Here is a 25,616-nt window from a genome sequence, read left to right on the forward strand (position 1 = left end):
TTCGTTCTCCTTCGCATATATCAATCACCACAAAGTTTATCAGTGTCATTTACATCTACATATATCTTTTCAAGTAACGCATTTTTTCCAATTTCTTTGGCATTTGCATATATCATCATGCTGTCCTTCCAATCTCCTCATAAGTTTATTGTCATGTTTATTTCTATATGTATCATACAAAGCTTCACTTTCACAGAAGCCCTTAAAGCTACATGTACACTCATGTACGCCCCAGTCGCTGGTAATGGAGACGCTGGTAAGTAAAATTGTTTGACCTTGCATTTTCACAAAAATCGACTCATTCAAGTACCTTCTTTCCAAAAGTCTGCCACGAGACAATAGATAGAATATGGTTTTGCCCAATAAAACAGTGCTCAAAGGATTGTCAGTTGTGAACCTCTTGCATACTTATTTATTTCTTGAAGTTTCATTTCTTAACATTCTACAAATCATCGATCTGTAGATCGCCAATACGCAGCAATGTCGGGTTGTATACACGTCAGCTTCCCTGGAGCGAGCAATCAACAATGTACAGGCTATAGGAACCGAGCTGATGGTAAATACGGTAAGTCATCTTCTTCTTTTGAAGCTCCACCTGTAGTTCTGTTTGACTCAAAACCTCATAATTTCCATTCCTTCATCTCAATAGACTGTTGGAACAATGGAAACCAACAATACGCTTGTCCTAAACCCTCTGATATGCCCTTCATCAGTAAGTGATGCTTCCTTTCTTTTCACTATTTTCAAATGTAAACATTAATCATCCAATGTCTTTTGTTTTTGAATAGCTTGTTCACAATGCAGATCAGCAAACCAAAGGAAGTAGTCATTTCTCAAATTCTTCAAATTGTATATCTATTATCAGAACTACATCAGTGCGCAATCCTAAAGAAAATGTAACAAAAATGTTTGTTTCTCAAGATACACGCTTTGTTCAGTGTGATTCTGTACATATGCTATTTATATTGTGAAAATGTTTGTATGGATTTTCTTTGATTTCTTTTTGAAAGTCACATGTTAAGTTATCTTCAAATCGAATGTTCCAAACAGTGAAAAGAGATTGAACAGTCTTTGGTCATTGGAACAATACACTCCAGTCTTCAATGTCCCTGTGTAACTGAAGCATGACTCTTGGGAGTCTGCATTATTCCTTACGAGTATCAAAGGTCCATTTTGAAAGTTTATGAATGAAGATTCATAGATACGGTGATCAAAGGATCGAATTATGTTTACTGTCTTTCTCTCTTTTAATTTCCTCCATTTCCCTTTTGTACCTGCATTCTCAACAAATCCTTTTAAACTATCATCGAGCTCAAGTCTAGTTCAATCCTCTAGTCCAGGTTCAAGAATGTGATGACCCTGACAAAGTGAACCTGATGACAAATTAAAAATATCAAACATCTACACTTCAAGCGATTTGGCATGTTGCAATCATCTTGCAGGCAATCAAATGCTCGAGTATACAAACCATTTTCCCTATAAAACCTGAGGTCAAATGGTACTCAAACTTCACTCGCATCCTCACTTTCCCCAGTTTTCTCTTTGACTAACAAGCTTCATCTTCATACAAATCGCTTTGATTCACAAACGATATTACTCTTATTAAAATCTCATTTTCTCTTATAAACAGCGAACATGTTCTCAACTATCACCCAAGCCACTGAATGTGTTACATCTCACAATTCCAGCTTGAAACTCACCACTTCAGACATCTTAGCGCAACCTCTTCGGCTGTCTTTTATGGAATCTCATGTTGCTACTCTCACCTGGTTGAGAACTACTCGGTTGAGCGGATCCGCTCAAAGGGTTTTCTCAGAACCCAATGCTGATCTCTCCAAACGAAACCATCATCCTTGCTTCTCCCGCTCAACCCCTTTCTATTCTCAACATGACTTTCTCTCTTCCTCAAACTCTGACCATCAATCGGCTCCAATTAAACACTTGAGAGTCTGCTCTTGTCCAGAACCAAACATAAAAATGTAAGCACCCATCCTTGCTGTCTTGTGCCTAGATCGCCCCAGAACTCATCTTTGGTTCCTTACCCGCGGTGCCTATTTCAGCTCGGTGTCTCAGAATGATGTTGAATTCCAGGAAAAACATGGTGATCACAGCTCTGGTCTACAGGGAACAGATCAACTGGTAGAATACGTTGTACCATTTCCCTCTTCGGACCTAGACTGGCCCAGCCTTCATGGCATCAAATATCACCCTTCAGAAGCTGAAATTGCTTCGGCATGCTCAAGCTCAGCGAGGTCTCCCATCGCCATACTGGAGCTCGGCACACCTAGCTCTGATACCTTTTTGGGTTCCGATGTCAGCTTTTCACCTGTCCAACCAACTCTCAATTGTCTTGAAGGCTCTAGTCTGGTAAATGAAGTAGTCTGGGAGGATCGGTCACACCATAGGATATCCAGGATGATAGAGAAGGAATTACGGGCTTCAATCCAGAACCCCCCCTTTGAATCTTGCAGGATAGCCTCGGAAGTGAGGCAGGAGGTGGTGAATTGGCTCCTACAAGTTCGTCTATTCTCTTCTCCCTTCGGTTTGCATTTGTTTCTGGAGCATTTGTCTGATCTGAAGCTTTTGTTTTCTCTAGTTTGATCTACACCTTCGTCGGTACCCTGACATTCCTTCCTCCACTCGACACCGAGCTATCACGTTATTTTCCGCGTTTTGGTCTCAGGATTCAATCCCTGGCAATATGTTGTTGGAAGATATTCAAACGGTCGCTCGTCGAACAGGTGTTGCGTGCTTGATACTAGCATGTAAGGTTGATATCGATGGTCTTCAACCTCTCTTCAATGTCCGTCTGGAGGTCTGGGTCAATAGGGTCGTGACCTCAGGCTGGGTATCAGCAGATCCACAATCTCTAGCGGTGAGTGATATCGCACAATCTTCCCATCCACTTCCATACCTATACTCATAATCCACTTGGCATCTCCATTGCGCACTTCTTCAGTCAGACGAACGCGCAATATTGAGGGGGTTGTCTTACAATGTCACCGCACCAAGTCCCTTTGACTTTGTATCCGAGCTCCAAATTGCGTCCTTTGAATTGATGAGACTTGTGAACCACTGGCCAGAGGATTGGGAGATGATTCACGAGGGATTCAAGATAATTCTTGAGAGGACAGTTCAAAGTGAGTATCTCTTTGAACAGTATCAAATCTTGTAAAGTTCCTCGTGCTTATAATCTCCCATGTATTGCGCCTCTTGTGTCTAGCAACCGAGTACATACAGTACCCGACCTCGGTCCTCACAGCAGCAGCTCTGTTTCTGAGTCTAGAAGGATGTCTCTTTGATCATCCGTTCGAACAAAGTGTTGTCGAAGGACGTCAGTGGTCCAGAGATCCGGATGGAACATGGACCGAAAGTGTCCATCCGAATGCCCCTAAGACAGTAAGGGTGCATATGCTCAGTGAAGTGTTGTGCGAGATGTTGGTCGAGGTGGTACAGGAGGATATCATGGCTTCGGTTTGTGATCTACTGGACTTAGACGAGGTCAGTGTGCTAGAACTTGAGACCATCCAAACCCTTTCTTTTTCATTGATTGATTGCTTATTTGTACCGTCTGCTAATCATCTATTTTCAATTTTTTAGGAGGAAGTTGAAGAGTGCCAGAACTGGTGCCGATCACTCTGACAGGCCAGGAAGGATGACTGGAGGAATCATCATTTATGATTTCACTTATATTACTCATATTGTATCATCTCAGTACCTTTTCACATTCATCATTTAGTTTTTTGTACCCAATTAGTAAAGTTTGATTATGTCCAAGGCTCTTGTAAGGTTTACCGTACTAAAGAGGATCGTATGAATTCAATTTAAAGCCTTTCAGTGGCTTCGTTCTTTGTCTTATATTCGAGGTATAAAATGATCTGGTGAAGATGTTAAACAGCAGCTGTACATGGTTGCTTACTTGTAGTTTCCAAGTCCACATCTTTCAAAGAAAAAGATCTTAAGAAACAGGCTCAGTCGAGACACTGGTGACATCATGTTCAGTTTAATTGGTGATCTGAAGGATGGAAAGTGTTCTTGAGGATAGAATGATCCGTTTGATAAATAAAATACCCTTAGCCACTTCAAGTATCACTGTAAGCCTGCTTGCTGGTGATACTTTTTTCAAGAGAGTACGAATACTAGGGTTGTGAGGTGTGCTTTGGATTCCAGGCTTCTCCCTTCTTCACAGATTGTTGGACATTTGATTTTGCTCATTGAACTTGACTGATGACCTATCACGCAGTTCAGAGGCATTGTAGTCAAACATAGGATGGGTGGCGCAATCCCCAGCAGCTAAATCCCATCTGCTTTCGTGACAAAGAATTTGCTGGAGTCATAGTGCACTGGATACATGACTCAGATATTAATTTGACCCCTTGATTGATCTACAGTGGCTACATGATCATAATAATTATAATTCAAGCAAAAGTTTCACATGAAGAAATAAATTTGTCAGTACAAATGATTTCAGAGAGGACACTTCGCCCAGAATTCGTCTCTATCAAGGATCATAAGCGCTGCAACTTTATGTCCCATATCAACCTCTGCAGTTTTTTTGAATCCAAAGCTTTCAAGGTAACTAATCATTTTTGAATTTCTACAATCTGGTTCTGAAACTATTCGCTCAGTACGTGGTTCGTCATTGAATATGTAATGAGCTAGAGAAGGTAACCATGATTTAACTCTATGCGGACCTCGATGATCAGAGGAGCCAACGAGCATATGAATCCCTCGATCGTATGGTTTTACTGAGTAGAATGTTCCAATCTTATCTTCTGCAACCCAATATATTTCATCTGAGCATTCACAGATATCGATTGAGAGGTGTATATATCATTAGAATAACATTCAGTCAAATGACTTATTGATGTAAGTTTGACTCACAATACGCAAAAGGCTCATATATAGATTTATCACCAGCTGTACCACGATATGAACCAAGCACAGGTAATATATGTGAAGCATCGTATCTAACTTTGAGCCATTTCACATGTTCCTCTCGAGTAGCAGCATCTTTCCAAAACTGATCTACTCGTGGATCATTTAACCAGGTGTGCAATAAGTCGATATCCGGGTCGGAATTCCCAAATATTGACAGACAGAAATAACTATCTAGGTGAGGTATGTATCGTTCGTAGATAGGATTCGGTGGTGATGGTAAAGCACTTTGAGCTGGCCTTTGCGGTAAGGAAGACTTTTCTGTCGTCATAAGTTGCTCTGTCTTTGCATTATTCACCGACTTGTCATATGCATATAGGTTGTAGGATTGGTACCACCAAGATCGAGTAAAGGTGAATGGACCGGAAGGCGTATTATTCGAGCTCAGATTCTGAAGTGCTTGAAGCATCTTTGCATCGGTGATAGGGTTTGGGACCAGGTTGATAACAATAGTCAAGTTGCCTTCAACGCCAGATCGTGCAAACACTTCACCTAACGCGTACCACACAGCGCAAGATAGTTCATCATCATCTGCAGTGTTAAGATCGACAGAGACTGAGAGCGAGTAAGATGGATAAGTTGAAGCCTGTGAATCTGACTCTTGCTTGAGATTGATGCCCTTTGATATCGTAGGAGGCTCTCTCAGAGTTGGTGACCTCAGCTGAATGATTTGATCGTTGGTCATTCTTCCTATCGATGGCTCAGCAGGGTTACGTAACATAAGCCGATAACTCGGATCGTGAAATCAAGTCAGAAAGGTGAGTGTACTTAGCATGGACATAACTACATAACTCTAAATTTTCACCCCACCAATCAAATTACGTTGAAAACTTGTTTTGCAAAGTCAATTTGTTGGGGTCATTTCCAAACTCAGATTGCAAAAACAAGTTCAAAGATTGAAACATGACTAAAATTAATGTGAGTTACATTCAAACTATCTTACTGACGAATTGACCCAGAATCTAATACGAATTCTAATATCGGTTGGTACATCAGGCTCGAACGTTGTTTGATAAGGTGAAAAAAAATTAAAGAAATCATTCAATCAAAGCTACCAGTAAACTTAACTGAAACTCTGAACCTATTACAATCTTAGATTTGGGATGCTCATGTTGTCGATGCGAAGGATGATGGTTCTGCTTTGATTTATATTGACCGGTGAGTCCTGACAAGTTGAATGAAAATCTCATAAGCTCATTGAATTTGTTTGCAAATTCCCAACCAAAGTCACATTGTGCACGAAGTTACATCACCACAAGCATTCGAAGGACTCAGGAATGCTGGTAGACCGGTACGAAGACCGGATTGTACTCTTGCTACTTGTGATCACAATGTACCTACCGATGACCGAAGTCAGGCAACTAGTGTGGCCAAGTTTATCAAAGAGTACGTTTCGAGAGATCTCTTCTTCTTTGGTGCAAGCGCATAAGCTCATCATTTTGTATCTTCCAGGGCAGAATCTCGTGTGCAAGTGATGACTCTTGAGGAGAATGTGAAGGCCTTCGAACTCACCTACTTTGGTCTTACCGACAAGCGACAAGGAATTGTTCACGTAGGCTTGGCCAGGTTGATTGAGTTGGACAGACCACAAGCTTTACTGAAATTATCTCTTTCTTGATGACAGGTCATTGGACCTGAACAAGGATTTACCCTTCCCGGATCGACTGTAGTATGTGGGGATTCACATACCTCTACACACGGTGCCTTTGGTGCATATGCATTTGGAATCGGAACTTCCGAAGTCGAACATGTCTTGGCTACTCAATGCTTACCTCAACAAAAGAGCAAAAATATGCGCATCAGAGTCAATGGTACCCTTGCTCCGGGTGTAACTAGCAAGGATGTTATTTTACATGTGATCGGTGTCATTGGTACTGCTGGAGGCACGGGTCATGTTATTGAATTTTGTGGAAAGGTTTTTGAAGATATGTCAATGGAAAACCGGCAAGTGATGAGATCTCAATGTTTAGAAATCTTCTGTTTGATCACCAAAGCTTACTCGATTCGTTCTTCCGACTTACTGCCCATATCATGGTATCAGAATGAGTGTTTGTAACATGTCTATCGAAGCTGGTGCTCGAGCAGGTCTGGTCGCTCCAGATGACACTACTTTCAAGTATTTGGCTGGAAGACCCCTCGCACCCAAAGGTGCCGACTGGGATGCTGCCGTAAAGTGGTGGAATACTCTCAAAACGGATCCCGAAGCCCATTTCGACAAGAGTATCGATGTTGAGGCAAAAGATATCGGTCCGACTGTCTCGTGGGGTACCAGCCCTCAAGATGTAGTTCCCATCACTGGCCTAGTTCCTGACCCTAGCTTGGCCAAAGATGACAGTGTAAAGAAATCGATGCTCCGAGCGCTAGAATATATGGGCTTACAACCAAACACCCCTATGGAAGATATCAAGATCGATAAAGTTTTCATCGGTTCCTGTACTAACTCTCGTATTGAGGATTTGAGATTAGCTGCCTCGGTAATTGGACCAGATCAGCATGTTGCTCCCGGAGTCTATGCAATGGTAGTCCCTGGGTCTGGTCTCGTCAAGTTACAAGCTGAAAAGGAAGGATTAGATCGTATCTTCAAGAAGGCAGGATTCGATTGGCGAGAGGCTGGTTGTTCAATGTGTCTCGGAATGAACCCGGATCAACTCAAGCCTGGTGAAAGGTGTGCGTCCACTTCGAACCGAAATTTCGAGGGTCGACAAGGTCCTGGAGGACGAACTCACTTGATGAGCCCGGCGATGGCGGCTGCAGCGGCTATAGCCGGAAGGTTTATTGATATACGCAAGCTTTCGATGCCCGATCCTCGTTCCAAGTCCAGCCCGAAAATCCTTCCTGTTATGGAGGCCGAGCAAGTTGACGCCAACAAGACTTCTGAGCAAGCTAATGTTGCACATCCTGTTGATGATGCCCCAGTTCAGAGTGCGGGTGCGGTTATCAAAGGCGCTGGAAGCTCCGCCGGATTACCCAATTTTACGATTTGGAAAGGAATTGCAGCTGTTTTAGATGCCGCGTAAGATCACCTCCAAATTGGACTTGTATCTCCCCTACGCGCTGACTTTGAGGGTTCTATTTTGGTCTTTCTGATATAGTAATGTAGACACTGACAAGATCATTCCAGCGGTTTACCTAAAGACTATCAAACGAACTGGCTTGGGACAATTTCTATTCCGAGCCATGCGTTTTCAGACAATCGATGGCCAAGAACAACCTCGTCCTGAATTTGTTTTGAATCAAAAACCTTTCGATCAAGCAAAGATCTTGATTGTCACAGGCCCTAACTTTGGGTGTGGTAGTTCGAGAGAACATGCACCATGGGCTTTGTTGGATTTTGGAATCAGATGCGTCATTGCTACTAGGTAAGTGGCTGTCTTCTCACTCGCCAAACTCCCGGATTTTCACAAGTCTCCACGTAATATGCGTGTTTAACTAATACGTTTTCAAACTGTGTGCTACAGTTTTGCCGATATCTTTTATAACAACACCTTCAAAAATGGAATGCTTCCCATTATCTTGCCTCAAGAACACGTTGACACTTTAGCCGCCGAGGCTTCCAAAGGTGTTGAGATCGAGGTTGATTTACCTCATCAAAAGATCCGAAGCAAATCACAGGATGGGAAAACGACGGAAATCGGATTTGAGGTTGACGCCTTCCGTAAACATTGTTTGATCGAAGGTTTAGATGATATTGGATTGACAACCATGAAGGAAGAGAAAATCAAAGCTTACGAAGAGCTTAGATCAACTAAATGGCCTTGGCTTGATGGAATTGGATACCATGGTAAGATTCCACTTGATGGTATGTTTAATACTAAACCTAGCAAATTAGATTGGTAAAAAAGCTTTGTAATCTCAAAGATCACAAGATAGTCAATCATATGGTAAAGCCAAGTTTTGTTGTTTCATTTTCTATCATATCTGGTAAAATTCTTAAACACTCAAAATATCTTACTATTGTTACCAATGCTCTAGCATATACATTGCACTACAATTGCATTATCATATCAAGTTACATAAGCCAGTTGGATGTTCAAATAACACACATATTCAAGACCTGTTATCAATCACCATAACATCATTTTCAAAAAGATTACAAGGCCTTGTCAGATCTATTGAAATGCATGAACCTTGGCTGGCATTGATGAAGTGTTTATTGACACTTCACTTGTGCAGATTACTTTTTTGCAATGTTATACCACAAGGTCACTTGGACAATCTATGGACATCTGAGTATTTTGCAGGAGGAGTGGTTGTCATCAGGATAACTACAGCAGAGTGTCCACACAGGCTTCCAAACTCAGACATCCCAGAAATGTAAAACACTGTCACCCCATCTACAAGGTGCTGTGTGGAGGTTCAATGCCCTTAGACGCTGAGACCACATCCTGATTTGAGGTGTGAGTCCAATCACTAGATCTTGGACATTCTTAACTTTTTGCTCAAAGGTTTCTTCTTAGGGTATGGCCAGTAACACAGGTGATATAGGAAAGCACAGAACAGTCAGAATTTTGATTAAACCTTATATTTAAAGCTCAAATCTGATAGGCAATGCCATTCCCAGCTTGAGGAGAAAAAAAGGCTGATTTCCCAGGTATACACATTCCACTTGATGGCTATGTAGTTGAAAGTGGATAAGCCTTCAAGAGAGGAGTCCCATGAGTCAATCTTGAGATCTCCTGGTTGACTGACCCAAGAGTTTGGATCTGCAATTTACATACTGAGTGAAGTGGATGTAGTCATGAAGATAACTCAGTAATAGTATTGAGATGTGGTCACCCAAACCATTGCTCCTCCCAAAGAGTGTTTTGAGAATTATTTTGTGAAGTAGACAATAGGTGGATCAGGCTCTTTGGAAATAGTGTGTGCTCTGCTCATTTGATAGAATAAGCCCTGCATCTGATATGCTAGTCTATAGCAGTGCTAACAGTAGTGAGGCTGGTACAAAGCTTATTGTATATCTAAACCAAAGATATTAGGTGGGTTCAGATTGGCATTTTTTTTGTAAAACTCCATGTACTTTGGCCTCCCATGTCTCTAAAATTAACAACTTTTGAAAAATGTCATGCATGTGCTTCCCAGGGGGGGCTTTCTCACACATTATGAGGACTTCTTTGCAAAAAGAATTGGGCAGCATGACTTTGTAGACTCATTTATGTTTTAGCAGTGGATGATGTTCCCATTTATAATGGCATAGGTAAAGTATGACATTCATTGTGTCTGTGTGGTGCATCAACAAGCAAACTCAGATTGCCTCAAAGGGGGTTGGTGTGTGTGTGTCAACAAGCAATCCCAAAGGGTGTTTGACTTTGGTTATGCATTGTACTACATAGCTTACGGCCTGCTGACTTGATTATCCTGATGGGTTCAAGATATCTAACTAATAAAACTACAACTTTCCGCGACTGTTCCCACTGCCACGTGCCATTAATCCTCGACTGCACTACACTTTTGGACGTCTCTACAACTCACTTGCCCATCCACCCTTTTCTCTCCATAGCCATAACCCCCCCTTTCCGTAGCATACTACTCCCGTATGCCTCACTACACTTGCACTGTAACTCTTCACCGTACAGTTTCCGCCTCCCGCGCCTTGACACAACCCACTCCTATCCCCGGATAACATGTCGATCTCCTGTTTCGCTGACTATCTCAGCGTTCGCATCCATCTCGACTTATCAGCCTCCAGCCCGACCAGCCTCCCTATAATCCACTGCCACGTCAATTCACTGCCACGTCACATCCGTCTTTCACTCCCGCTGTAATCCGCTCCTATCCATTTACCCCCACACCTCGCTAACATTCATCTCCATACCGGCCACCTTTTCGCACTTGCTCACCCTTGAACCATATGCCTTGCTCGACGTGCCCGCTTTTCTTTCATGTAGCCTCACTTCATCAATTGAAATGTGCCAAGCCGCAGCTACCATTGGACCAGCCTACCACATTTCTCGCCTTCTCATACAGGCCATTTCTCTCTTTCTCCGGCCTCTACTTCCAATCAGCTATCGTCACCGCCTTGTACCTTGGCCATCTCGCACCTAGATCGCCTCATCAACCCGAACACCTCTGTCTATTTCTATAAATACCGGCAACCAGCTCACCAGATCTCCAAACTCCACTTTCAATTCAATCAAACGTATCACATTCAGCGCATACCCATTTTCCAATTTTCTAAACAAATCCCACTCCATTTCCATTTTCAATCATCTCAGGTACAATACAACGATTTAATAGGTTCGTTCCCCCCATCCTTCCTCCAATGCCAGCTGTTTTGATGACGTCTCCACGCATTCTTCCCACAGCATCACGGTCTTACTAAAATATATATGTCAAACATGTCTAACGCTCCTGTCAGACCCTCGCACCCGTTCAATGTTTCATCTGTATTCGAAGTGTCCGACACCGTAAGTCCCACCCTCTTCATCTTCCTTTAATCCCTAGCTGACTCTAAAAATAAACAGCTCGCGCCTGCAGACAATAGGAACTACACTTTCCGTGGAACAACTGTTGCTATCACTTGCGACGGCTGGCAAGGAGACAATTCCCGTGAATACGACGGTGCACTGGTTGCATACTGCGGTCCAATGGAAGTGCCTCACGAAGAACACTGCTACGCCCTGCGGGCCAAAATGATCCCACAGGTTGAGTCAGCCAAGTACAAGCTGTACTACGAAGCAGAGCATAAAATCATGGTGGGAACTACTGACACGTTCTCCGGCGAGCTCAACAATAACACCGGCGCCTCCGGTTTAGGTATCGTTACATCCAAGGTCGACATACCAGAACCCAACTCTGAGGACACTACTCTCGCTTTTGTAATGACACATGTCGATTATAGCCCCGAGGTACTCCCTTTATTCCTTGCCCGTGTTTACCCTTGCTGACCCTACCCTGTTAGCTCCGTGAGTCTGTTACATTTGAGTTCGAATACCGGATTCGTCCTACCTTGAAGCTCAAGAAATCTCAAAGCATCGTGCAATGCGGCAAGGAAATCTTGGTTCATGGGTTTATTGTTGATTGGGACGATACCTCCAACCGCTGGATCGTCGAGGCAAGTACATTCGCCCCTCATTTTCATCCACATACTAACACTGTCCTATCCAGGTTACGGCACTCAACGTATGCACTGGCCCTGAGACAGTTTCTAAAAAACGCGCAATTCAAGGAGCCAAGGTGACTCCAACCGGTCGAGTTCGCCCCGCGAAGTAAGTCAATTTCTGTCTTCGTTATGTTTAACCTGTCTGACCATCAATCCGTAGGCACGTGGCTCCAAGAACTCCTACAAAGACCACCCCGACCAGTATTACGAACGCTACAACCCAAAAAGTCTCCGCACGATCTTCGCCACGCCTTGACAGTAGCAGTCAACTCGCCGAAACGCCTGATGCCATCATCAATGAATTGTACCCTGAGGCCGGCCCCAGCACTTCGCGTCCATCGTCTTCCAGCCGCCCAGCCAAGAAGACCAAGACTAACTGATTGCTCTTCTGAATTACGCCTCAGTCCATCGCCTCATTGATTTTCCAGCTTTCTACCATTCGTGACCGGGCTCGTATATATATTTTTGGCCTGAGTCAGCCTGAATTTCCTTTCCGCCAGACATTATCATGTTCGTACTGTTATAAGTTGTCAATATATATTTCCACCCTTTATTTGATGAAATAAATAGCACTCCCCATGCGTACTCCCACCTTTTACCTTCCAGATTCCACTTCACCTTCACATTTATACCGCACCACTTAATCTACACCCTGTTTGAAGCCTTTTAAGCGCCATGAGTGACTCCGGTTCTCCGAGTGAATCCGACTGCGAAGAAGTGAATCACTGTGAGGTTGGCCGCGCCTGCAGTACACTACAAGACACCTCGGAAACAAGCCTGCTTTCTCGATTTCCAAACGAGCTTCCCTATGACATCGGCCAGTGCGACGATCCTTGCAAGATGTGCGGTGCACTACATTGGAAACTTGAGAGGACCCAAAGAATGAAGTTGTGGGCCCAAGCGACGTATTCAACCTGCTGTCAACAAGGCGCTGTGGCACTTCCTAGCGACCACTTGGAGAACGATTTGACGCCTCCTTTCCTCCAAAACTTATTTACTCGCCAGGACAAAAGTACGTCGTCCTTCAGTGTGAATTAACCTTGCGTCGCAACCACTGACTATCTGACGCTTAGCTTCAAAGATGTTCCGACAGAACATTCGAAGTTACAATAACGCCATGTCATTTACATCCACAGCTGCCAAGCAAGACAAAAGCGTCGCTGGTGAGGGCGGTAAATGGAGTTACCGCATTAAGGGCCAGCTGACTCACCTCATCGGTTCTCTGCTTCCTCTTGATAACGCGCCGAAGAAGTTCGCGCAAATGTTTATATACGGTGACCAAGCAGACGAGGAAGTTTCCACCAGAACACCACCCAATTCCAAAATGGACGCCTGTGTGCTCCGACAAATCCAGGACTTCATGTACTCTAAGAATGCGCACGCCAAGACGTACAAGGCTGCTGAGCAAATTCTCGGCAATGGTCCCGTCAGGACCATCAAAATCAAGTCTCTTCAAGTAGCTGGTCGAGACAAGAACCGGTACAATTTTCCCACCTGCAGTCAAGTGGCCGCCGTAATCGAGGGTGACGGAAAAGTCGGATCCAAAGACCGTGACGTCATCGTCCACCTTAAAAGTGGTGAACTTCGTCGCATTTCGGAGCTGAACACATGCTACTTTTCACTCCGGTACCCCTTATTCTCTGCACACGGATCCCATGGCTGGGACGAGCACTATCGCCACTTTTCTGAACGACGTAAGTCACAAATCATTTCCCTCGGTTAAACCGTTACTAACACCCTTATTCAGGTAAAGCCGGCAAGGTAACTGCGCTCAAATGGTTTGCCTATACCCTGTTCGACCGAAAGGACAGGTTCTCCCCCATCTTGCGAGGCGGTAGGCTCTTTCAGGAGTACTTAGTCGACATGTACATATGCGTTGAAAACGCGAGGCTGAAGTTCATTCACACGAATCAAAGAAAACTCAGAGCGGAATTGTGTAACGGTGTCACGGAAGCGCTCAACACAAACGACCTGACTATTGGACGAAACGTCGTTTTACCCGCTACATTCATCGGTGGTCCGCGCGCAATGCAACAACTCTATCAAGACGCGATGGGATTGGTCAAAGCCTTCGGCCCGCCCAGTTTGTTCATCACTATGACCGCCAACACTCAATGGCCAGACCTGAAGCGCGCCCTCCTGCCAGGACAGTCATCAGAAGATAGACCCGACCTGCTTGCCCGAGTCTACAGAATGAAATTTCAAGAAATGCACAAGGATGTCATCAAGAGGGCTAGGCTTGGTGTCTGTGTTTCAGACGTGCACACTGTTGAATTCCAGAAGCGTGGAGCCCCCCACACGCACACTATTCTCATTCTCGACAAGGCTTCTACACCCCGAACCCCAGAACAAGTCGACTTGGTTGTGCGTGCAACGATTCCAGACGAGACCAAAGAGCCACTGCTTTACCAACTGGTGACGCAGCTGATGGTTCACGGTCCCTGCGGTAAAGGGAAATCGTGCTGGAACGGTCAATCTTGCAAGTATAAATTCCCAAAGGCATTTCGAGACGAGACTATCATGACGGAAGGATCTTACCCTGAATACAAACGTCCGGACGATGGCTCCTTTTTCATCAAGAATGGACATCGTTATACCAATCAAGATATCGTGGCGTACAACCCTTTTTTGTTGTTAAAATATCAATGTCACATGAACGTCGAAGTTGCTGTTAGTATGAAGGCCGTAAAATACTTGTACAAGTACATTTCAAAAGGCCACGATCGCCAAGACCTGAGTCTGGAGACGGATAACAAACCCAATGACTTTGTCAACGGGCGATTCCTAGGTGCTTCAGAAGGTAAGTAATATTTCCTTACCATCCTACACCTTGAGGCTAATTCCTTTTAAAGCCGCATGGCGGCTCTTGAAGTACCCATTGTCAGGCCGGCACCCGGCTATCGAACGCCTTACACTCCACGATGAAGACAACAACATGGTCTACTTCAAGGATGCTCAAGGACTACGTGCTCAGCTCAGGACGGGCAAAGCTAAAAGAACGACACTTACTGAGTACATGAGGCTCTGTTCCGAAAATCAGCCGATTCCCAAATCGACAACAGCTATTCGAAGCCTTTTGTATACCGAAATGACACGATACTTCCTCTGGCAAAAGACCGACAAAGAATGGATTCGACGCCAAATGGATACCGGTGCCGTTTCCCGACTTTATTTTGCACGCCCAGGGCATGGCGACCGCTACTTCTTACGCTTGCTGTTAACTCAAGTTCGAGGTGTTACCTCTTTTCGAAGTTTACGAGAATTCAACGGTATTCTCTACACCGATTATCGCACTGCGGCGGAGGCTCGAGGATTGCTCATGACCGATGCTCATTATGACTCATGCCTCACCGAGGCAGCTATCTGGAAGACAGGCGCGCAATTGCGTGGAATGCTGGCTTTGATCCTGGTACATAGTGCTCCCGCAAATCCACAGCGTCTTTGGGATGAACATGTCGATGATTTAGTTGACGATTGTCAGTATCGCTTGGCTTTAAGCGCTCCAAAATTCGTCCCCACCGACAAACATCTAGACTCCTTCGGCCTCGCGCTACTCAAACGAGACTTGCTGAATATGGGCGAAACGTTGAACGGTGTCGGCCTCAGGAATGTAGACACCGACTTGATGCGAGATATGGGAGGTTTCAAATATGATCTCGATATGACAGTCACTACTCCAACGACGAGCGCTGCCGAACTTGTCACTTCCGTACCAAAGTTAACCCCTGAACAATTTGGTGTCTACCAGGCTGTGCAAGATGCGATCACTAATCAAAACGGAAGGCTCATGTTTGTCGACGGACCCGGCGGGTGCGGCAAGACTTTCTTATTGAATACCTGCCTTCATTATTGCAACGCAAATCATATCCCATTCGTGGCCGTCGCTTCATCAGGAATCGCGTCGTTGTTACTACTAAACGGGGGTACAGCTCACTCCAAACTGAAGATACCCATCCCTGCAGACGAAGCATCGACCTGTTACTTCACACCTGCAACCTCGGTGGGCAGACTGCTGCTTTCGGCTCGGTTTCTCGTGTGGGAAGAAATATCCATGATGAACAGGGATTCCATCGAGTGCGTCGACAGGTCACTTCAGGATCTCCGCAATTCAGACATGCCGTTCGGAGGGCTTTCAATTTTGTTTTCTGGCGACTTTCGACAGATCCTTCCGGTAGTTCCACACGGGGGGGTTATGGACGCCGTACGAGCCTGCTTGAAGCAATCGTACCTCTGGTCGCAAATCTATCAATTCAAACTATCAGTCAACATGAGGCTCCGGAGCAATGCAAATGCGGACTTGGATGTGACCGATGAGAGCGCATTCGCTGCGTGGTTATTAAAACTCGGCTCTGGTACGTTACAAGACGCTACTACTGCCAAAGTTACTCTCGAGTTCATAAAAGTCATCAGCGTGAAGTCAGGTATGGACATGAACACCTCCAAAGTCAAGCAGTACTACTCGGCAGTCGACGGCATGTTACGACAGCGGGCATGGGCACGGCTTGGCCTTTATTATGCAGGGAGAGCAATCATTACGACATTGAATCGGACCGTCGACACCTTGAATCGCGTCATCCTCGACTCCATTCAAAACAATCAGGTCACATCCACTTCAATCGACGAAGTTGACGAAGAGTACGAGTCCGACGTAACCCCAGAAATTCTTAATACCTTTGCAGTCAACGGCTTCCCGGACCATATCCTGAATCTCAAAGTCGGCTGCATTGTCGTGTGCCTTCGCAATCTCAACCTTGCCACAGGCCTCTCAAATGGAACTAGATTGCTGGTAACGGAAGCTGCCGACCATGCGCTTCAGTGCCTCATTGTGACAGGGCCTCGGAAGGGTTCGAACATGTCCATCCCCAAGATGAGGCTGCACCACGCGGGGAGCGAAACCGCGCCGGTTTCCTTTTATAGGTTGCAATTCCCCGTCTCACTAGCCTTCGCCATGACAATCAACAAAGCACAAGGTCAAACTTTGGACGACGTGTGTGTCGTTCTACGAACGCCTGTCTTCGCTCACGGTCAACTCTACGTCGCAATGTCCCGTTGTACTTCGTCCTCCGGAACAACAGTTGTTCTCACCGAATCAGAACTGTCAAACACAACAACTAATGTCGTTTACCAACCTGTCATTACGGCATAAAAGCACATGGATACTCACCCATCTTATTGCGACTAGTGAGTGTCTGCTTTAGACTATGTAAGCGAATGGACACTGACCGCACTACCCGCGCCGGGGATTTCATTCCACTCCTAGAACTCCATTCTACCCTCACATGGTCTATGACGTGTGATGCACACACCTTCTTTTGTGTGTTGAAATAGGTGTCAATACGCGATACAGCCTCGCCGTTGCACCCGTCTCCTTCTAATCCAGCCTTCATCACGTCTCGGAACAGGACTCACTGACGTTGCTGTTCACTGTCCTCACGCCCATGACATTTTTCTCATTCGGTTGAATTCTTGCGTACTGCCATTTCGAGTTTCAATAGGCTACTTCCCAAAGTTGTATACTTCCATATCTACTGCTCACTGCATGTCCACCTTCTTCCGACGTATGGCGTCCAATGCCTCCATGTTCACACGCGCGGTCTATAACTTACCCCTATCTCTTTCCCTTCACTGTGTATATATTTTGAAATAATGCAATCCTGCGGATGCGTTTCAATTAACAAGAATCTTATGTCCGGTAGTGCTAATGAGAATCCCAGGCCACGTACTGACGAGGCCTACGAGAGTGGTATCATCACTTCAGTTAAAGAAGCGGGCCGCTTCACTGGCGTGGTCAATTCAAAACTCCCTCACTGCGTCAAGGACATTGACTATCGATTTCGTCGCGCTTCTCCCTAACGTCCCACCTACCAGGCAAAGTTGTTATGAATATGAACATTGCCTACGTCCTCGCGTCACGCATTTTGAAGAGCATCCGTGGCTTTAAGACATGAAATGAATCCATGACTACCCCCTGACGTGTTGAATTCACACGGGGTTTTGCTGAGTCGCGACCAACGCTCATCGCAACGCGCATCTTCAGAAAACGCTCAGCGTTACCTCTACTGCCTCATTGTTTCGGTAAGTTAAACTCGGACGTGACCTAAAATGGCATTCCTGACCAACATTACCCCTTCAAAACTCATTCAAGGGCCGACAACGCACACGACGGCAAACAGTTCATGATCCAAGGAACCAGGAACGGTGGAGAAAGATATCATATTGAATTTCAAGGCTAAGTACTATAGACCTCAGTCTACTCCGGACGTATCGCTCCTCTATTGTCCAACCTTTGTCATTACATGAATCAAACCTCTTCAAAATGAATGTGCCGCCTTCCCACCTTGGTTTACTGTTCGAAGGTGTCTTCGTAATCACAGCACAAGTTAGTGACGTTGGTTTCATCTTTATTTTACAGAGTACATACGAGCTTATGATTATTATTGCATATAGTTGCCTCCTGCTCCTGATGACTCGCCGAGTAGGCGACGATATACGTCCTCCATCCAAGTGCCAAGCGCGTCAAGCATAATGAACACTCTTAATCTTCTCATCGTACCTGATGCAGACTGCATGGACCTAGCGACCAACTGTTGTTATCACCTCCGGGGCCCCGTCACGCCTGGATTCGCTGGGCAGGACACCATTTTCTACCCGACCGCGCGAAGTGCAATCGCTGTGATATCCCATGCGCCAAATGGCACCAACCCTACTTCCAGGAGTACGGTCGTGAGTCGGGGACGCGTCATTCAATGTCGAAACCAACGAAATCAATCACGATGGTGGGTTAACATTATGCACACTGTCTATAATCAAGAGGTAAGTAAAGAATCCTCGCTACAACGGACTTTAACTGACTGTGCGTAACAGCTACGTAGATACACTAACCTCGAGATCGATCACTATCTCAGTCGTGCAGTCATGAGAGAAGTCGGTAGGGGTACGTTTCGTGAAGGAAATGTAGTCGCAATCTACGGATACCTAGATAACTTCTTGCCGGACGGTGACCGTTGGGCAATAACTGTAAGCTAACTTCCATCCTCATAAGAGACACTAAGCCGACGTTAGGTACTCCAGGTTGTAGAAATTGACCCCGTAGTTCCTGGCGACTTTGACGATTTCTGGCTACTCATTTAATTTTCGCGGCGCTACTTACGCGTCCTTTGAACTAAGTACGCCTCAAGTTATCACTTCAGGACAAACATGTCATCACTGGTATTAGACGCAGTCGTTGAAGACGCGTGACTAGATTGCGGTTTAATGAATGTGCAACGTGATATGGATTTAAGAGACAAACAATGAGATACTCTCAGCAGGCGAAACATTCCGCTCGCCGGATACTCCCATGGCTGTCCATTGTTTGGATAAGACTGCTTTCACCGACTTACATGAAGGCTGGAAAGATATCAGCGGTTTCAGCCTTGATGCGACGTCAAGGCACGTCGAGGTGTTACATGCCCAGGCTACGTAACCCTAGTGAGCACGCTACATGTATAGTCGTCGAAAGTGTTTCAAAGGCAAGACCTTTCGTACGCGGAAAGCGTTTAATTCCGCGTCAGTCAACAGTTCACAACTACGCTGCTGTACAGCATAGTTTGCGACAAATGAGTTCGGCTTTTGCCGCGCGAAATCATGCAAAGACTCAAGTACTATCGAACAATTATCCAATCCGACACATTGTAAAGAACACTATTCCAGTAGTTTACAAATTCATTCCAGACACTGACAGATGTGCAATAACATACCGTTTTACACTTGATGTGACGCGAAATACCGTTGTAGGGTAATGGCTAAACAATAAGACAAGCTTCTGACATAATGAAACAGGAAACACAGATGGAGGTTTGGACCGGCGAGTGTGTAGACCAATAAACTACCGAATTACCGTTGAATCCTGCAATCATACGGACATTCTTCAATTGATGCACATACCCTTTCGTCTGGTGCCGGACCCTCCTTGCACCCATCGCTACATAAGACTCAACATGGTCACAAGACATGGTCCCTCGGGCACGGAGAACGACGATATACCGAGCACTTCAAATCAAGAAGATCAGCCATAATAAAATTTCAATTGTTGTTGGTTTTGGTACAGACATACCTTCATGCAGATACGAATCATACTTGAACAAGACTTAGACCGTGCCCGGCGTGGCTGGAATTTGCCATCCCTGTCATTCTTTCGGAGTATTTCTGACCTGGTGTGTAGTCATTTATCAGCTTGGTATTCTGCGTCCAATCATTCAACACCAGTGAATCACATTATCTCGGCATCATTTCCCCGGACGGCCACCGACATGTTGTTTGCGTCGTTCCTAAAAACCCAAAACAGCTCATGAAATCCGTAGTTGTACAACTCGAATGGCATGAACGTACATTTCGGGTACTCGAATATGAAGATTCCCACCCGCGCCTCGGTTACTTTGCGACGGAACACCAACTTGACCGGGGCGACAAATCCTGTAAGACAGTTTGACACAAAGTTGGAAAACTTAGCATTCTATCCCTTCATACGACTTATGGTAATTCTCACAAGCTGGTATCATCGCGAAGGGCTTTGTTACGATATAACGCCAACCGTCTCTCATCGTCTTCAATCACGATTTCAGTGCGGACGCTAGATTAAAATGAAATCCCGCTTCAAAACGATGAGCGTGGAATTGTCGAGAAAGTTAGGATACACATACTTGCGGACGGAACTATCCTCGGGTCAAAATGTAGTGATTTGATTTCGAATTAAGGTTAACGAATTGTCACATATCATTATGACCTCAAAAATAGCATTAACAATTTAGCAATACTGACAGTTGCCGTCCTTCATCGTGCGGGGAACAGAGGGCGTTCACGGCAGTAGATGAAGGTTGTGCAGACGCGACGGAGTATGTTTGCTCGGCGTTTGGTGACCTAGCAATCAACCGTAGTTTAACATAACATCATGACGGCACTTGTGTGACTCGATGGAAAGACTCACAGCTTCCGTTTCGACGGCAGGGATGTGCCGTGGTGATACGACGCCGTTGCCGTGATGGACAAGGACCTTGAGACCGCGCTACACATTGAAATGAGTATCCCGTTGTAATAAGCGCACTACGCACAGAGGCTACCAGGCGATTTGCTGAACAGACATACCTCGGCGGCACTGGAACCTTGAATAGTGGCGAAGCCGCTATAGCACGTTGAACAGCAAGATGAGGCCACAAAGCAAGGCAGCTGTAGACCTTGCCGTTGGCAACGAGTCGCCAATCGTTGAAGTCCTCTCGTGGCTTGCTTCCCTTGATGGGGCAATCCACGAAGACGTGACCATACATCGAACACGTAAAACATTGATCGACGCCATGTTTGACTTCGGGCATCGCACTGTCGGGAATTTCCAAGAATGAAAAATCGGAAGCTCGACGAGCAGACATGCCAGGGGTTATCAAGTCTGGTCGCCGAACAAGATTATGTTTGGTGTAGTCATTCTTGGGCGTTATCTTCATGCCCATAGCGGGTAAGAAAATGTTAAAACGCGCCGTGGAAGACATTCTTGCGGAGAGTGTAAGACCGGAATGGCAGCAAGCGAAAATATGGTGTCTTAAACAGATCGCGTGTCGAAGTTCGACGAATCTGACGGGAAGTCAATGGGCTTCGTTTATATGTTGTACAAGACACACTCACTGAGTGAGGGTAATTCTCGCCGTGGCTGTCTGCAGCGACGCGGACTTAGGAGTATACTTATAGTTCGAACTTCGTGGATATCGCAATCATCTGAGTTCTATATGAGGTGCCTACAGCGATATTTGTGTGCTGTTGATCGTCCCTCCGTTATACTTGAGCAACATATGTTATGATGACAAAGGAGCACATAAGGTGCCGCATGGAGCGATTTTGCTCCAGGTATATGTCGATATGTGTCAGCTCTCCTTACAGTTGGCCTCCACGTTGCGCCTTTGTTTGAGTCGTCTATGCCTGATTGCCATCTTGTCTCTGATTAGGCTGGGGGGTTAACTTAAAATTGGATACCCTGTGTAGGGTAGCGTACAGTCCTCACATTTGGGGCAGCACTACATGCGGAGACGACGACTCGTTTGCCGAGCATAACCTCCGCAGCTTTGGCCGCGTGCTCATGATGACGTCCAATGATACTCATCACTTTGGTGCCGGAGACTGAATCTCGCGCGGAGTCACCAATTCGGATATGTCAGAGATACAATTATAAACAAAGCTATCTCCACGCCGAATGAATATATGACACCGGGATTGAAGTTAAGTACATTGTTGTTTATCGTGGGAAATATCGAGGTCATTATTTGGTTCTCTACCTCAAACACTTTGTGACGGTGTGGATGTTACGAACGATTATCGGTATCCAATGAGAGCCCGTTAAGCTGTAGTAAACAGTATAATCAGCGTACGCCGAAGTTCGAAAAATGCTCAAGTGCTGACGTGTACTGCCCACATATTGCCTACCTCGCAAAATTCCAGAATTGTTCCCGCTAGATTAAAAACTTCACCCGGGCGTATGCCTACGGTTGAAGAGAGCACCGTATTCCCTATATCGACGTAGATAACCTTGAAATCCATCCATCTTGCCCACTGAACGAGGAATTAGCGGGCGCTCAATATGAAGTTACATGAAAGGCTCACCATTGAAACCCATACGCGATGTTCGACAATAATACTATCCCAGTTTCCTTCCTCAGCAAAGCAGTCAATTACCAGCCCACAGGCAGAGACGCGTATTTGATTTACTACAAGTTCAGACATTGAAGCGCACTCCGGAGAGCTGTAGCTCAATGGACGTTCCATAACAACTGTGGTGGCGGTGCCGTCATTAAGGGCGGCGGCAGTCCCGTCCAGTGTCACGACATCACCATTGCGAAATGGTGTCGAGTCTTGAATCGTAATTTTGAAAGAAGACTTTGGTCGACGGGAGAGTGGATTTTCCGCTTCAACTTCGAAGCATCAATGCCAATCGCCGGAACAGCCCAGAACAAAAGTCTACTATTAAGTCAGCTTGCAGAAAAACAGGGTCTGGGATTTGAATGTTCAATAACCTCATTTCGTAATGATACAGCACCCGTCCATCTCATGGTGAGAGGAGTAGTTGTAGGCATAGGCAAACGTCGATATGAAAGCGCTATGTCGTGGTCGAGGTTCTGTGCGAACTGGGATTTGTGTCATTCATGTATGTTCACAAATGTAGACCTCACAAACCTGGGAAATAGATCTTAATTCAGGTCTTAAGTAAGACTTGCGTTATTGTCCCCTGCACAGACATTCAGGTCAGGACAATTTCATTATTAAAGTACGCACCTGGTCTTGATGCCTATAGAGATTTTTATTTACGTGACCCGTGTTGACAACTTCAATGCGGTACTCAGAAAGTAGGGCAGCGCTTGCAGGTCACGTGAAGAGCATGAGTCTTCTCCTTTGAATAGAAGAGAAGTTTCAGAATCGTTAGTTGCAAGACCTTGAAGACGTTACCGGCTTTGAAGTTAAGCCCGATGACAGAATTTCTATGATTGTAACTGTCGACGGTGATTCGACTCGATTACTCGGATCCCTAGATGTGCCAAGTATATTGAAGCATGTAACGGGTTAGAAGACAGCGAAGGTCAAATCTATTGACGTGGAGTACGATTGGTCAGAACCATACGCAAACGGAATTGCGTGGTGAATAATCAGACTTGTCACAACTAACGACGCGCGCTGGCCTGGTCCTTAAACAATAATGAAGCAGTTCGGGACCGAATCGCATTGCTGAGCAAATCTTGGCTTTCCCATTCGACCAGGATGGGCTTACAAGTTCAAAGTTATCAATTCGGGCAGCTTGCCCTGGCATCACAGCTCCTAGGCTGGAGACTCAGCTTCTCCCCGAATGGGTGGCCACGTACTTAAAGTATAGATAACCACAAGGATGAGCAACATCTGAACCCTTCCCTTCGATTGTTATACAGCCTCCCTTCTTCTCACAATCAAATCAAACCTTTATTTATAACTCTCCGCTGTCTGAGCCCGGCGCCAAGACACGTTGCCTCCACACAGATTGCTATAAGTTCAAAGATACATTCAAAAATGCAGGCTTCTAATCCCCCCGACACGCCGACTCTAAACGCTGGGTTTGTCAGAAATCCAATTTACTTGCACTTTTTGGGACAGGCTGGGCCACTCGTAAGCAGCCGCGGACATTCTTCCTTACCATGGGAATGCTGACGATTCGAAAAATGAACAGTCGGAGTGTGATCTGATTAAACACAGTGGATACAAGTCATTTCATTCCTGTATTGCTACGGCGGGTGTTAACGGCAAAGATCCTTACGCCAACGCAGTCTTACTCACGTGCAAGGACACTGATCGGTCTTTGAAAGCGGATTCGCTCTACTCGATGACCTGCAGATTGATAGCGTCGAACACTGCCAACTTTGATCATCTGCATTTCACCAGAGAAGACATTTTGAGTCTTGGCAAGCCCAGACCCGGAGCAAAGAATTGCGCTGCAAAATTTATCAACAAGGTGGCCTCGACTGTGCATGGACGCATTTTTGATAGGGAAATCCTGGACGACAGTAGTGACGATGGGGAGTACACTATTCTTCTTACCCTTAAACACGTCGACCATGACCCAATCGTAAGTTACGCCCAATAGTCATGCGTGACCAGACGAACACTGACTTCCATGAATACTTAAGGGAGGTTCGGTAGTCGTATGGTTGACTAAGCATCACGTCGCATCGCGTTTGGACTCAACGCATCAAGTTGAAGATTGCCAAATTGGAGCAGAAGTCCTGATCCACGGCACCGTCATTGACTATGACGAAGTGACCAGCTGTTGGGAATTTAGAGTGAGTCCAAGCACCATTAACATGTAACTGAGCTGAATCGTTTGGTTCATAGGTCCGAGATATCACGATATGTGAGCGGAGTGATATCCAGCCAAACCAAGTTGGGACCAGTACCACCGAGGTTTATGATGTCGTGCATGGACCTCGAGCTGGGTAAGTGTTCCATACAACCCTATATATCTACGTCTTGCTCACTGAATTGTTGGCAGCTTATTCAACTCAAGTGACTACCTTATTTCGGAGTTCTACTTCTTTGAAGATGCCTGCGAGGATGAGCAACGGGATGTATTGGGCATGTATAGCAGTTCGATACCAACGACCCCAGAGGCGCTATCTCATCCATCCAGCTGCACATCTATCTCATTAGGCTCTGGATCCGCAAACAAACGTGCGAGGTTGGCCTGAGGTTTGCAGCCACTTGGCAGTCCCGCGCGTGTTGCGCGACGTTGCTATCTTTTGGAGAGTGGGTGGGTACGTAAACCTCAACAGTGAGTCTAATGGGTCATCAGCTTTTAGTCCGATGGCACTACATGTAAATACACCTGAATTGCAAATAGTTGTCCATAAAGTGAATTATAAATGTGCGCCGAGATTATCTTGCAATTAATCGACGCTAGGTTGTTGTTTCACTTGGTTTGACGCCCAGTGTAGTATACGGGCGCTGCAACTCTTTATTGGTCGGGTGACATCTTAAACAACATCACCCCTGGTAATGTTATTGATGCGCGTGTAATACAATGATTAACTTGGTGACTAACATC

At 45.4% G+C, this 25,616-nt stretch overlaps 10 protein-coding genes across 10 annotated transcripts; 7 read left to right on the top strand and 3 right to left on the bottom strand.

Moving 5' to 3' along the window:
- Positions 1-117: 117 nt before the first annotated feature.
- MELLADRAFT_123328 (uncharacterized protein) lies at positions 118-826 on the top strand (the record flags this gene model as incomplete). The annotated part of the gene is made up of 5 exons (XM_007414695.1): positions 118-256; positions 325-384; positions 464-565; positions 650-712; positions 789-826. The coding sequence occupies 5 exons, from the start codon at positions 118-120 to the stop codon at positions 824-826; spliced, it is 402 nt and encodes a 133-aa protein (XP_007414757.1).
- Positions 827-1,635: 809 nt separating this feature from the next.
- MELLADRAFT_91778 (uncharacterized protein) lies at positions 1,636-3,642 on the top strand (the record flags this gene model as incomplete). The annotated part of the gene is made up of 6 exons (XM_007414696.1): positions 1,636-1,979; positions 2,022-2,517; positions 2,597-2,875; positions 2,960-3,140; positions 3,224-3,501; positions 3,601-3,642. 6 exons carry the CDS (start codon positions 1,636-1,638, stop codon positions 3,640-3,642), a joined length of 1,620 nt encoding a protein of 539 aa, XP_007414758.1.
- An 825-nt stretch (positions 3,643-4,467) lies between these two features.
- MELLADRAFT_38815 (uncharacterized protein) lies at positions 4,468-5,347 on the bottom strand (the record flags this gene model as incomplete). The annotated part of the gene is made up of 2 exons (XM_007414747.1): positions 4,468-4,796; positions 4,885-5,347. The coding sequence occupies 2 exons, from the start codon at positions 5,345-5,347 to the stop codon at positions 4,468-4,470; spliced, it is 792 nt and encodes a 263-aa protein (XP_007414809.1).
- A 436-nt stretch (positions 5,348-5,783) lies between these two features.
- On the top strand, positions 5,784-9,156 carry MELLADRAFT_44992 (uncharacterized protein; the record flags this gene model as incomplete). The annotated part of the gene is made up of 9 exons (XM_007414697.1): positions 5,784-5,856; positions 5,935-5,955; positions 6,035-6,096; positions 6,166-6,324; positions 6,391-6,490; positions 6,563-6,882; positions 6,980-7,951; positions 8,031-8,297; positions 8,397-9,156. The coding sequence occupies 9 exons, from the start codon at positions 5,842-5,844 to the stop codon at positions 8,773-8,775; spliced, it is 2,295 nt and encodes a 764-aa protein (XP_007414759.1).
- Positions 9,157-11,264: 2,108 nt separating this feature from the next.
- MELLADRAFT_53503 (uncharacterized protein) lies at positions 11,265-12,417 on the top strand (the record flags this gene model as incomplete). The annotated part of the gene is made up of 5 exons (XM_007414698.1): positions 11,265-11,342; positions 11,400-11,783; positions 11,837-11,983; positions 12,043-12,143; positions 12,198-12,417. The coding sequence occupies 5 exons, from the start codon at positions 11,265-11,267 to the stop codon at positions 12,415-12,417; spliced, it is 930 nt and encodes a 309-aa protein (XP_007414760.1).
- Positions 12,418-12,712: 295 nt separating this feature from the next.
- Positions 12,713-13,150, top strand: MELLADRAFT_110583 (uncharacterized protein; the record flags this gene model as incomplete). Its single annotated transcript, XM_007414699.1, has 2 exons — positions 12,713-13,049; positions 13,119-13,150. 2 exons carry the CDS (start codon positions 12,713-12,715, stop codon positions 13,148-13,150), a joined length of 369 nt encoding a protein of 122 aa, XP_007414761.1.
- A 5,412-nt stretch (positions 13,151-18,562) lies between these two features.
- MELLADRAFT_66711 (uncharacterized protein) lies at positions 18,563-19,168 on the top strand (the record flags this gene model as incomplete). Its single annotated transcript, XM_007414700.1, has 4 exons — positions 18,563-18,850; positions 18,902-18,971; positions 19,017-19,054; positions 19,100-19,168. The coding sequence occupies 4 exons, from the start codon at positions 18,563-18,565 to the stop codon at positions 19,166-19,168; spliced, it is 465 nt and encodes a 154-aa protein (XP_007414762.1).
- Positions 19,169-19,315: 147 nt separating this feature from the next.
- Positions 19,316-21,555, bottom strand: MELLADRAFT_66712 (uncharacterized protein; the record flags this gene model as incomplete). The annotated part of the gene is made up of 9 exons (XM_007414746.1): positions 19,316-19,380; positions 19,420-19,504; positions 19,565-19,720; positions 19,777-19,821; positions 20,133-20,229; positions 20,408-20,491; positions 20,837-20,935; positions 21,003-21,080; positions 21,161-21,555. The coding sequence occupies 9 exons, from the start codon at positions 21,553-21,555 to the stop codon at positions 19,316-19,318; spliced, it is 1,104 nt and encodes a 367-aa protein (XP_007414808.1).
- A 464-nt stretch (positions 21,556-22,019) lies between these two features.
- On the bottom strand, positions 22,020-23,855 carry MELLADRAFT_110586 (uncharacterized protein; the record flags this gene model as incomplete). The annotated part of the gene is made up of 6 exons (XM_007414745.1): positions 22,020-22,177; positions 22,368-22,398; positions 22,457-22,582; positions 22,658-22,965; positions 23,327-23,339; positions 23,715-23,855. 6 exons carry the CDS (start codon positions 23,853-23,855, stop codon positions 22,020-22,022), a joined length of 777 nt encoding a protein of 258 aa, XP_007414807.1.
- A 233-nt stretch (positions 23,856-24,088) lies between these two features.
- Positions 24,089-25,596, top strand: MELLADRAFT_110587 (uncharacterized protein; the record flags this gene model as incomplete). The annotated part of the gene is made up of 7 exons (XM_007414701.1): positions 24,089-24,184; positions 24,246-24,641; positions 24,703-24,855; positions 24,908-25,008; positions 25,223-25,326; positions 25,365-25,423; positions 25,507-25,596. 7 exons carry the CDS (start codon positions 24,089-24,091, stop codon positions 25,594-25,596), a joined length of 999 nt encoding a protein of 332 aa, XP_007414763.1.
- Between the last annotated feature and the right edge of the window lie 20 nt (positions 25,597-25,616).

This window comes from Melampsora larici-populina, assembly GCF_000204055.1.
Source record: "Melampsora larici-populina 98AG31 unplaced genomic scaffold MELLAscaffold_45, whole genome shotgun sequence".
Lineage (NCBI taxonomy): Eukaryota > Fungi > Basidiomycota > Pucciniomycetes > Pucciniales > Melampsoraceae > Melampsora > Melampsora laricis-populina.